The sequence below is a fragment of the Grammomys surdaster genome, unplaced genomic scaffold (genome assembly GCF_004785775.1).
Source record: "Grammomys surdaster isolate TR1022 unplaced genomic scaffold, NIH_TR_1.0 362, whole genome shotgun sequence".
NCBI lineage: Eukaryota > Metazoa > Chordata > Mammalia > Rodentia > Muridae > Grammomys > Grammomys surdaster.
In genome coordinates, this window is record NW_021604781.1 from 5799465 (window position 1) to 5811208 (window position 11744).

The window sequence follows — 11744 nt, forward strand, 5'->3', positions numbered from 1 at the left end:
GATGTTCATGTGTCTGTAGCAGTCAAAGGTAGTTGGTATGTCTAGGTTGGGTATTGGGTTACACTTCTGATTGTATGGGCATCTTGGTCCTGATCATAACCAAATATATAAGCTTTTGGATAATTTAAGCATTAGAGTCTCATTCTCTTACTGGGCCCGCATGGATGGGGGGGTGGTCTGGGCAATGCCCAGCCTTGCAGAGACAGCGTGGGAGATTGGCAGAGTCATCTCCCATGCTGGTGTCTCCTGGGTGGCAGGGCTGGTGTTTCTGGCTGGCCGGTTCTAGCTGCTGCGCACACGTGGCCTCTGGCCAAGAAACATAGCGACTGAGCTAGGCAGAGCCGCTGCAGCTTAGATAGTTGGCCTGACTGGCGGCTGATTTTAAAAAACTTGCATTTTGTCAGGACTTTATTAAAGCAACAGGAAATTTGACTACCTGACAACGGATAAAGGGGATAAAGGACCTGGGAGATGCCCAGTGGCTAAGAGTGCCGATGTGCAAGAAAGAGGGCCTGAGCTTAGAGCCCTAGTAATTGTAAGAGGCCATGCATGGCCACACATGCCTGTAACTCCACTTAGGAGGTGAGTGGAGACAGGAAAATGCTGGATCTTTCAGATTGTCAGTCTTGCTGAAAAATAATGAACTCCAACTCCCGTCTCAAGGGAATAAAGTGGAGAGTTATCAAGGAGGACACCAATGTCTTCTTCTGGCCTTTGAGTGTATGTATCTCAGGAAGGGATGGAGCAGATTAATGGAAAACACCTAGGTCCTGAATGCATCTCACACCAGGTAACGACATTGAAGTGGGGAACAACAGTGAATCCTAAGCCCAGAAAAATCTGAAAGCAAAAGGACAATAGCGAGAGAGTTCCTTTTTGACAGCTTAATTGTCAACTTGACACAACTCATAGTCACCTGGGAAGAGGCTCAGTAGGGGATTGCTTGCATTGGGTTGGCCTGTGAACATGTCTCTGGGGAATTGTCTTAATTAAGTTGACAGATATGGGAACATCCAGCCCACTGTGAATGGCATGTTGTCCCCCACTTCTTAGGCAGGGGTCCTAAACTGTAGGAGCAGGAAAATGGAACTGAGAATAAGCAAATGAGTGAGTTAGCTCGCATACACTTCTGTCTGCTCCTGACTGTTGATGTGATGTGACCAGTTGTCTCAAGTTCCTGCCATCCTGACAGTGACGGACTGTCATCTGGAATGTAAGGTAAAATAAACTCCTTTCTCCCTTAGTTGTTTTTTGGTTAGAACATTTTATCACATCTACAGAAATGAAACTAGGATAAACACAGAGGATGAAGAATATGATAAAAAAAAAAAAAGAATCCTAGGACTTTTTTCAACATCCTGAGGCCAGCAGGCGGGGAGAAGGAGCTGACACGAAAGTGAGGCCTCTCCGTCCACCTGGCAGAGTAGCATGAAGGTAGAAGCTGAGATGAGCTAGCCTTCAGTGCATGGGGTTGCAGACTTCTTGCAGATCCAGAACTTTTTGAGTTCACATTTGGAGTCATTCCAGCCATCTCCAGCAAATTCGACACAGTCTTCTTCGCCAATGTTGTTGGGTTCCCCTCTATTCCAGTATTTCTGGAACCTGGAAAAATCAGTCAACAAAACATTAGTCTCCCCCAGCGGCATGCGGTGAGCCATGCCGTGCTTTTAGCTTTCTGAAACTCAATGTCTTCACATCCTTCTAGAATGCATATTGTAGATGGGCCATATTCTGAAGATAGGGGCTTGCCTGAGTCAGTTGGCTTTGGATTCTGACTCTTGCTATGTCTTACATTGAAGGAGTGTGGTTTTTCTATGTAATCCAACCAATCTGGATTCCACTTTTTTTACTGGGTTCTTGCACTCTGGTCCACAGCACATCTGCCCCGTGCCAAGCACCAGAGAATTAGGGATCAGTACGCTAAAATGGTAAACTAATAGAGGCTAAGCCTGTCTCTCCTGTTCTTATACATGGATAACAAAGTAAATGTTCTTTCCCACAGTGTATCCTTCCTTTTTATTGTGATTTGTTGTGGTTCTTCTCCATAATCTCTATGTTGTGCTGTGGGATCTGTGAGTGTCCTTATAAACTACCTTTAAGCTATTGTTGTCCTCCTGTCCTTTCTTACATTTCCTTCCCTACTAGCTTTTCTCTTCCACCTTCCACCTTCCTTCCTTTGTATTTTTCCTTTTCAGAACATTTATTTTTTGAGGGAGGGTCCCATGTAGCCCAGGCTTGCTCAGAACCCATTATGTAGCCGAAGATAACACTGAACTTCTAATTCTTTTCTCTCTACCTCCCAACTGCTGAGGTTACAGGCATGGCCCACCATACCAGATTATGCAGTGCAGGGGACCAAACATTATGCTACTTTATGAAAATACTTATATCCTGAAGCCAACAAGCCATCTTTCAATGTTAATAGTCCCCTCACTCTGTGACCCTAATTGTTTTGTATTTTCTACTAATAACCTACATTAAAATCAACACCCCTCAGGGGGAAGTTTCTCTTGTTCTCTGATGGTGGGATTTGCTGATATTCTATCTGTGTATGGGTAGGGAGACTTCCTTCCAATAGCAAATATGGGCAGCTCTTATTCCTAAGAGGCCAGGGAGAGGAGGATGAGACCCAAAGGTAGCTATCAAAGCACCAGAGACCTGTCTGGACTCTACTCTACTGGCTGTTCTTTGACTATACCTGGATGACAGAGTAGAACCATCTACCCAGAGCCATGTGGCTTCCTTCTTCAGGTCTGACAGGCCCATCCAGGTTGCTCCTTTAGCCTTAGAAATCTGCTGTAGGAAGGTCTGGAGAGAAGAGGAGGAGAGTCAGGGGAGACTCTTTCCTAGTTTCAGTTTGTCTCCCCAAACTCTTGCAGAAACTTCTACTTGTAATCTTATCTTTCCCCTTCTGCTCTATCAGGCCATGAACACTCACTTGTGCTTAGATGATGTCAGCTATTTTTACATCTATAGCCTATGGCCACACATTCACTTGGCACAGGGTGGTACCCAGCTATTCTGCTAACGTTGCTGGATGGCTCTTAAGAATTCTGATTCTATAGAATGAGTCTATAGAATTTCCTCATGACTGGCTTTAATGTGGATAGAAGAAGATCATGCTAATTCATGGTTACCTAAGATGCATACCCCTTCTTTTCAGTTCTTAAATAACATCCCATTATAAACTTGAAATTGTCCATGGTGTGAATATTTACACCAGGGGAATTGGCAAGCACTACATATCATATCAGGTTATATGTGAGTATGTGTGTTTATCTATGCATGTGTATGTGCCTACGTACATGAATATGTACATGTGCAAATGTATATGTGGGTGTGGGTGTATATGCCACAGCTCAGATGTAGAGGTCAAAGGACAATTTGTAGGAGTTGGTTCTCTCTTTCCACTGTGTGGGTTCAGAGGATAAATTTCAGGTTGTCAGACTTGGCAGCGAGCACCTTCACCTGCTGAACTATCTCACCCCATTCCTCTTTATCTTTGGATTTGAATTCAAGGCCCTCAAACTTGTGAAGCAGGCCCATATCAGGACTTAATTTACGTCTATGTCTGGATGGGTGTATGCCACAGTGCAGGTATGTCTGTCAGAGGGCAACTTAAAGAACTGGTTCTTTCCTATTACCACAGGGGTTCAAGGAATTAAAACTCAGGGTGTGAGGCTCAGAGGCAAGCAACTTTGCCTTCTGTGCTATCTAATTAGCATACACAGCAAGACTTTTATCTCTCCAAGAGTAGGCGGCTAAATAGTGGCCAGCAGAGAGATGATATCCACTGCGTTTTAGGTGTCCCCAGAGCACTCACAAATGTTCAGTACATGGTTCTGTGCCAAGGGCTCAGGATCCCCTTCTCTTCTTTTCCTCACATAACTCTGGCAAATTATCTTAATCCACGTGATCAGGAGCCAGGCACACAGACCAGACAAGGGCTGAGTCCCACCAGATGTACCTGCTCTTCATCGTTACTGATGATGACTAGTTGAGCCTTCACTTCCGTGCAAGCTGTGACAGCATCATTCCAATTCCGTTGGGACTTGGAGAAGAAGTAACAGTTTCCTAGGAGGAATGTCCAGTCCCAGGGGCAGCGTCGACACAGGCGGACTGTTGGGGAAGTAGGTTAGGACAGACTTACATCTGGATGCCTGTGATACTGCACCTGCTTGGCCTTCAAACTCTCCAGAATCAGGGCCTTCAATTGATATAGGATCCTGGGGAAACATTTTTTCCACTTTCTACACCCCTTTGAATCTCTAGGGGAACTCAGGAGTCCTAGCTCCACTTCCTCTAGACTGGAAGAAGTAGGGGATAAAGTTGAGAACAGAGGGTAGGAGACAAGCTCATGGCCTTTGTGATTACTGAAGTGTGCACAACTATGAACACTCAGTATTCACTGTGTATGCACAGCCCCTATTAACACTGAGTGCCTGCTGTTTGCACAATTCCTGTAAATACCAATTGCTATCCTTGCTGCTACATTATAGACTCAATTTAGAGGAGGGGATTGAGGTTCAAAGATGTCTGAGAACTCAAAGAAATTGACCCAAAGTAATGACTGCCTGAGGCTCCTGAGGCCTCTGGTTTCTATTCACTCACGGAGTTCAGTCTTCATCTGTACTAGCTGTTGGTAGATCTTCTCTTGCTTAGAATCATCCTGTACCTGGAAGCTGGGGATCTTGGAAACTGGGCCAAGAAAAAAGAGGGGAAACCGCAGCTATTAAACAGTTACAATGTACATTGACTTGAACTGTGTCCCCAGGGACATTCTGCCATTTCTCTTATGAGATGGAGAACCTTACCAAGGAAGGCTTTATAAATGTTGAGTGTCTACTGTGTATATGGTCCCTATGAACACATAGCACCTACTGTGTACATGTCCCTGTGAACACTGAGTACCTACTGTATGCATGGTGCTTATAAACACCAAGTACCTAATGTATATATGGTCCCTATCAACACTGAATGCCTACTGGTGTGAGACCGTGATAGGATTGCTGGTTTTGGTAGAAGCAATGGCTGGAAATAGCCCAGAGACCCAACAGATGTCCATTGCCTGTGAGGGATGGGCATCTATTCTGCTGCACTCCCAGAATCCAGGCTTCTGACACGTGGCATAGATCTCCATTGACCTACACCATTCAGTCACGTAGGGTAATGCAGCCCCTCCCAAAGAGCACAGTTAGAGGGCATGACTACAGGCCTCAGGCCCTAGAGAGATTTACATACTAATGAGATACCTGAAGGCCAAAGGGTGTAGCCAATTAAGCATTCTTCCCCAGACCCTCCCCCTTCTCCCTCCCTATTTAACTCAGGTCTGCCCTGAGTTTCATGGGGGTACTGTAAGATCTATCTACATCCGCCATGAAAATAAATCTCTTAAACTCATGGACTTCATGTGTCTTTTGGGGTCCTTCTCTGTGTCCCAGCCACAGGGACCCACATACTGAATGCCTGCCTCTGTAACATCAAGTGCTATCCTTGCTGTCACTTGTGGCCTCAATTCACAGATGAAGAAACTGAGGCATAAATAGGTCTTATGACTCAAGAAAATTGACCCTTATAGTGACCTGAGGCCTCAGAACCACTGTTTTCTGACGACTCACGGAGTTCAGCCTTCAGCTGCATCAGTTGCTCAGAGATCTTCTCTTGCATGGACTCATTCTGCCCCTGGAAGATGGGGATCCTGGACACTGTGCCAAGAAAAAGAAAGAGAAAAATAAAGACCTGCGGTTATTAAATACCTACTATGTGCCATTGCCTATCCCTGGGAAATCTTATGTCATATTTTATGAACTGCACCATGTCACAGCTTGTTACAAATTCTAACAGAAATGAGTATCTCCTTTCCAGTTCCCCAGTGGCTAGGACAGCAGGCACAGGTCGCCACCCCAGCTTCTGGGATGGTTTCTGATTGATGTCATGTTTACTCTCTTTTGGAAACTGGGGAAGTAAACATTCAAAAGGTGTCTAATCCTGGAGCTGGGGTTGGGATTAGGATGAGCCCACACTTGAATGTCTATGTTCCTTTTCTCTTCAACCTTCAGGCCCTCCAGAGTGAAGGTCCTCCTTTGACACAGCACTCTGGAGAACTATTTCCTTCTCTGCTGCCAAAATCCCTCCCCAACCCCAGGAAAGCCCAGGAGTCCCTGTCCACTTCCCCTGACAGGAAGAAATATATAGAATTCAGAATAGGAGTCAAGACATTGGCTTGCGTATCTACTGTGTGTACAGCACTTTGAACATTGAGTTTACACTGTGCATATGACCACTGTGAACATTCGATGCCTGATGTATGCATGGTTCTTCAGAGCACTGAGTGCCCACCCTGTGAACAACCACTGGGAATGTGAGTGCCTACTGTGTATATAATCCCTATAAGGAACAAATAGCATCCTTGTTGTTACTTTGTGGTTTCAATTTATAGATGAGGAAACTGAGGCTCAAAGAGGTCTGATAGCTCAAAATTAGCCCCTCCAGACCCAAAGCCTTGGACTGCTGGTTTTTCACTCACGGAGTTCAGCCTTCAGCTGTGTCACTTCCTCAGTGATCTTCTGCATGGACTCCTTCTGCCCCTGGGAGATGGGAATCCTAGACACTGTGCCAAGAAAAAAAAGTGCCATTATTAAATATCTACCGTGTGTCACTGGTCTCCAGGGACATTTTAAAAAGCATTTATTTATTCTGTGTGGGGGCAGGGGCATGCATGTTTGTGTGTATGGAGGTTACATGAAAACATGTAGGAGTTTCTCCTTCTACCAAGTGAGTTCAAGGGACTGAATTCAGGTCATCAGGCTTGGAGCAAGTACTTTTGTCTGCTAAGCTATCTCACTGCTGTGTGTCATTTTACTTTTTAGATAAGTTTCAGTTGGTGTCAATGCTTCTCTCAAGTTCCTGCACATAAATGGCTATCCCTCCCTCAGCTTCCCCAGTAGTTCAGACTACAGGTGAGTGCTACCATTCCAACATCTAGGACGGTTTCTGATTGATGTTTTGTTTTATCTCCTTTGAAGACTGGGAAACAGAACACCTAGAAGAACATCTAAACCCAGTGGAGGCAGGTCAGGATAAACCCACCCTTACATGACTATGTTCTTTGTCTACTTAACCTTCAGGCCCTTCAGAGTGATACAGCACCTTAGGGAAACATTCTCCTCTCCACTTCCCAACACCTCCCACCCCCAAACCCCAACCTCAGGAGTCTGAAGTGTTATCTTCTAGACTGGGAAAATTTGATGCTTAGCAGTCAGAACAGAGGCCAAGAGAACTGTTTAGTTAAGTACTGAATGTGTGTATGACTCCTGTGAACATTACATGTGTATATGTCCCCGATGAATATGTAGTGTTTGCTGCTTGCACAGTACATGTAGTATGCCAAGTATGTGTATACTCTCTGGGAACACCTGAAAGCCTACTGTGCATGTGGCCCTTGTGGATATTGAGTGCTTACTCTGTACACAGCCCCTGTAGACATTGAGAACCTACTGAGTGTACAACCCATATTGATACCAAGTGCCATTTTTTTTGTCATTGTTAATCTTGTGGTCTCAATTCACAGAACTGAGAAAACTGAGGATCAAAGAGCTCTGACCATTTCCCCAGAGCCCTCCTGAGTCCATGACACATCTGATTGCTCACTAAGCTCATCTGTCAGCTGGGTCAGTTCCTGGAGGATCTTCTCTTGCTTGGGTTCCTCCTGCCCTGGGGTGTTTGGGGTTTTGGAGACTGTGAGGAAGGGAAAAAAAAGAATTTCATTATTAAATACTTCCTGTGTGTCAAGTCCTGCATCAGATACATTGTCAACTTTTCATTTTCTTTTTTTTTAGATGAGTCTCATTTTGTTGTCAAGGCTTCTCTCATTTTCTTTGGCACAAAGAATCATCGTGCCTCAGCTTCCCCAGTAGCTGGGACTATAGGCACACTGCAGCACTCCAGAGTCTGAGACAGTTTCTCACTAATGTCTTCCTCAGTTCTGTTTGAAGACTAGAAATCTTACCACTCATAAAAAGCTGAGCCATAAAGAGAAATGGATCCAGGATCCACCCAAGTCTCTTTTATCATTTTGTCCTACGCCAGAAATGGGGGCATTCTTTAAAGATATGTCATCCCCTTGTACTTTCCATTTCCCTCCCAGACCTACAAAGACTCTAGCTGAAGGTCCTGCAAGAGCAGAGCCCATCATTGTGCCTGACCTTGGAAAAGAACGATCAGCAGGAGTCCAGCCAAGAACAGGAAGGAGAGCAGCTGCAGGACCAGTGAGACTTGGCTGTGTCCCAGGCATCCTTTCAGGGGAAAAGTGGACTTTTTGTAGCCTGGTTCCAGAACAGGTGATCAGCATCCTCCTCTCACCCGGCATGTGAATCTAGACTCAGATTCTACCTCCCCATGGGCCATGGTTCCCTGGCCTCAATATTCTCACAGCCTGTGATTGTCTGCTCCAGCCGCCATCTACCTACACTCTCAGTTTCCCAGCACAGCTTCTACTTCCCCAAGACTCTTTAAACAAAGATTTATTTATTTTATTTATATGAATACACTGTAGCTATCTTCAGACACACTAGAAGAGGCATCAGATCTCATTATAGATGGTTGTGAGCTACCATGTGATTGCTGGGAATTGAACTCAGCCCCCTCTCCAGCCCCCTCCCCAAGACTCTTAATTCCTTGCTGCACCCTCCGTCATTCCAGGACCCCCAATTCCCTGTCCAAATTTCCAATGTATCATAGCCCAAGTTTTTGTGTCCTACCCTCCACTTTCCCATGGTCCATGATTTCCTTCCCTAGTCTGTGATGTCTCCCCTAGCCTTCCCAGTGATCCTCTATTCCCTGTCCAGCTTCTATCTCCCCAGAAAGAGGAAGTTCAGAGTCCTAGCCTTCAACTCCTGAGAACCCACTTTGAGGAGGGTTGTTCACTTTCCCTCAGTCCATCACCCTGTTGTACCTGTCAAACTCTTGATTCCAGAATTTGGTCGTAGTCTGGAGCTTTTAATAGAATACTTGCTGTCATTGACCATCAACTCGTCATCTTCTGAGGGAAGAGAGCACCAGTCAAGCCTGGGTGGGCTCAACTCCGAGCAGATCCCTCTGACTTCCCTCTCCCATGCTCCCAGAATCCCAGCCCAGTCTCACCCACAGAATTAAGAGGCTGCATCCTGGCTTCTGTGGAGCCACTCATGGTCACCGCTGTCCCCTGGCGTGTGCAAATGCTGGAGACCACAGCTTTTATCCCCGGATAAAATGTTCTCTAAATGTCCTTTCATTCCGGAAGGAGGAAAAAGGAAGCCCATGGTTTCAGAAGAGTCTGGGGAAGGGCTGTATCTTTGACACAGACTATCTTGTGCCAGATAACTCAAGATTTAGCTTGTTTGTTTGTTTGTTTGTTTGCTTGTTTTAAGGGAGGGTATTGAATTTTGAGATTTTGTAGCAGAAAGAACTGGTGTGTTCATGGTGTGACCAAATTATGGGTGCCATTTCAAAGTCAATACAATAAATTTTCTTTGTTATGCCCTTTTCACCTATGCTGAATGTAGGAGAGCAATATCCCATCTTTCCAGTTCCTCTACCCTTCTGACTCCAGGCTATCTTGCTTTTCTATGTCCTGATCAGTGGAAATTTCTGCTGACTTTGCTGTTTTCACACACCTGTCTATTGAGTACTTGCTGTTGTCAGGACTTCGGACTGCTGGGTGGAATCATTCCTCAAACCTCATCGCACTGTGGTAGCTAGGAAACTGCAAAGCCAGAGTAGGCAACTGTCTAATAATAGCCAGACAGTCGGTTCACAGTGAAGCTGAGAATTGAACAAGGGTAATTTGCGTCTATGTCGTAAACCAAGGAGAATCAAATAGTTCCAAGGAAGAAATGAAAAGTTCCCTAGCTGTATCAGAATTGTAGAATTTTGGGAAAAAAAAATAGGCTGGCAAGGTGGTTCACTGATTAGAGCGCTTGCTGCACAAGCATGAAGACCCGAGTTCATATCCCAGCACTCAGGTAAAAAGCCAGATGTGCCAGCACTCACCTGTCCTCCAGTGTTGTGAGAAGTGGAGACAGGATGACCGCAGGAGCTCATTGATCTACTGACCTAGTCAAGTTGTTAGTTCCGGGTTCACTGAGAGACCCTATCTCAAAACGTAAGGTGAGAGACGTGATAACCAGGCCGGTTAGAGATAAGCTAAATTTACAAACATTTTGTTCATCTGGATATAATGGCTATTTGGCTCCGTTCTCAGGACAAAGGAGACAACAGTGATCTACAACAGTCATTAGGCCCATCCTCTATGTCAATGCCTCTACAAGAAGGCAAGACAAGAAGGCAGCACAAGGTGACAACCAGTGTTAACTCCTGACTTTCCAGAAAGCCCCTTGCTTTCTTCTTGAGACAAACATAATTCTGCTAGGTGTGCAAGACAACCTCAAGAAACAATTGCTTGAAAAATAACATTGATATACTTAAAATATTTTTTTGCATTATTTTTGCTTTGTAAATCTCCTATTGGTCTAAGTGCAGATTTGCAGTCTCCTGTCTCTGTTTAAAATGTTCCAAGTGTAACCTGGGGCTGGGACCTGAAAGAGATTTAAGGATGATGGTGTGTGGAATGCATGTGTCTACGGGGTGTATGTGTGTGTGTGTGTGTGTGTATGTGTGTTAGTAAGATTCTTCTCTTTGAGCACTAGCCAGAGCTGGACAAGGGCCCTTCCTTCATGAATTCTAAGTGTGCAGAGTAATTCCTAACTGGGAAGGTTGCTCAGCTGATGATGGGGGAGGAGGATTCTGGGAAAATGGCATTTCCTCTGAAGGACACTCTGGACTCTCCCAACTGCTGATCACCAGTCCAGACTCTTTCAGAGAGAAAAACTCAAGAGGGAACTTGCAGGTTGGTGTAGGGCAAAGAACTCCAGGTCTCAACCAAGGTCCCACCCTAGAGGATGAAAGAGGGCTCTGAGCAAGCCCGAAGGGAGGGAGCTTTCTAGTAAAGCTAACAGGTTGGGTGTGACAGGCTTGGTAGGAAAGCTGACAGTCTGGTTTTCTGTTAGGAAAACAATGGGAGGGGATGTCTTGTAAGCTTCAAATGGGTACATGAGTGGTTGTGAGGCATGCTTGTTTGTCAGGAAACTCTGTATGCTGTGAAGACTCACTGTGCAGAGTGATAAGGATGGATTTGTTTTGAGAAAACTCATTCAGGAGGATTGAGCCAGATAAACTAGATTGTAAACTCACTTTCACTCAAGCCTGGACCATCTGTGACCGAGGGCCTGTCCTAGATTTCTCCCCTCATCCCCTGACAAAAAAGGTCCAATTAAAACCTGGGACCCCTTCCATAAGAAGGAAGGAGTCCTATTCAGAATCCTATATCTCTAAAAGGAAAAGGATCCATCTATGCAGCAATGGGAAAGCTGTTATACGTACTGGGTAAAAGCCTAATGAAAAAGATACTGCCTAACACCGAATCCCTTTGAGGAAAAAAATTTCTCACAATAAATGGCAAATTTATTGTTATTGTGTTTTATGGTATTTTTAAAATTTAAATGGCTCGATCAAAGAGATTTATATGTAAAGACTAAGATGGCTGAATATTTTCAAGCTAAAAATGTTTTTTCATCTTGAAATAATGCTTGTGAGAAAGATACAAACACCACACTGATCGAGACAATCAAGAGAGGAGTTGGGGTGGGGGGGTTGTCCCTGCATCTCCTGCCTTCTGTAGCTACCGTCCCCTAATCTAGATACCTTGT

General features: G+C 44.9%; 1 protein-coding gene across 4 annotated transcripts; it reads right to left on the minus strand.

Annotated features, from left to right (window-relative positions):
- Positions 1-390: 390 nt before the first annotated feature.
- LOC114631398 (CD209 antigen-like protein B) lies at positions 391-9249 on the minus strand. Of its 4 annotated transcripts, none has more exons than XM_028779723.1 (10): positions 9142-9249; positions 8954-9040; positions 8205-8294; positions 7651-7737; positions 6527-6610; positions 5619-5705; positions 4612-4698; positions 3968-4119; positions 2699-2808; positions 391-1602 (listed from the first exon to the last, which is right to left on the minus strand). In XM_028779723.1, the coding sequence occupies exons 1-10, from the start codon at positions 9185-9187 to the stop codon at positions 1452-1454; spliced, it is 981 nt and encodes a 326-aa protein (XP_028635556.1). In that variant the 5' UTR covers positions 9188-9249; the 3' UTR covers positions 391-1451. The 4 variants fall into 4 exon arrangements, with proteins under 4 accessions (XP_028635556.1, XP_028635559.1, XP_028635557.1 ...); XM_028779724.1 differs by having other exon boundaries at positions 1245-1602; positions 8954-9037; positions 9142-9228; XM_028779726.1 differs by lacking the exon at positions 8205-8294.
- Between the last annotated feature and the right edge of the window lie 2495 nt (positions 9250-11744).

Bases quoted from the DNA above. Each gene is read 5' to 3' on its own strand.
- LOC114631398 (XM_028779723.1), bottom strand. From the start codon at position 9,187: ATGAGTGGCTCCACAGAAGCCAGGATGCAGCCTCTTAATTCTGTGG. The intron at 9,041-9,141 runs GTGAGACTGGGC...CTCTTCCCTCAG, and splicing joins GCAGCCTCTTAATTCTGTGG to AAGATGACGAGTTGATGGTC. The intron at 6,611-7,650 runs GTGAGCAATCAG...TTCTTGGCACAG, and splicing joins CCAGCTGACAGATGAGCTTA to TGTCTAGGATTCCCATCTCC.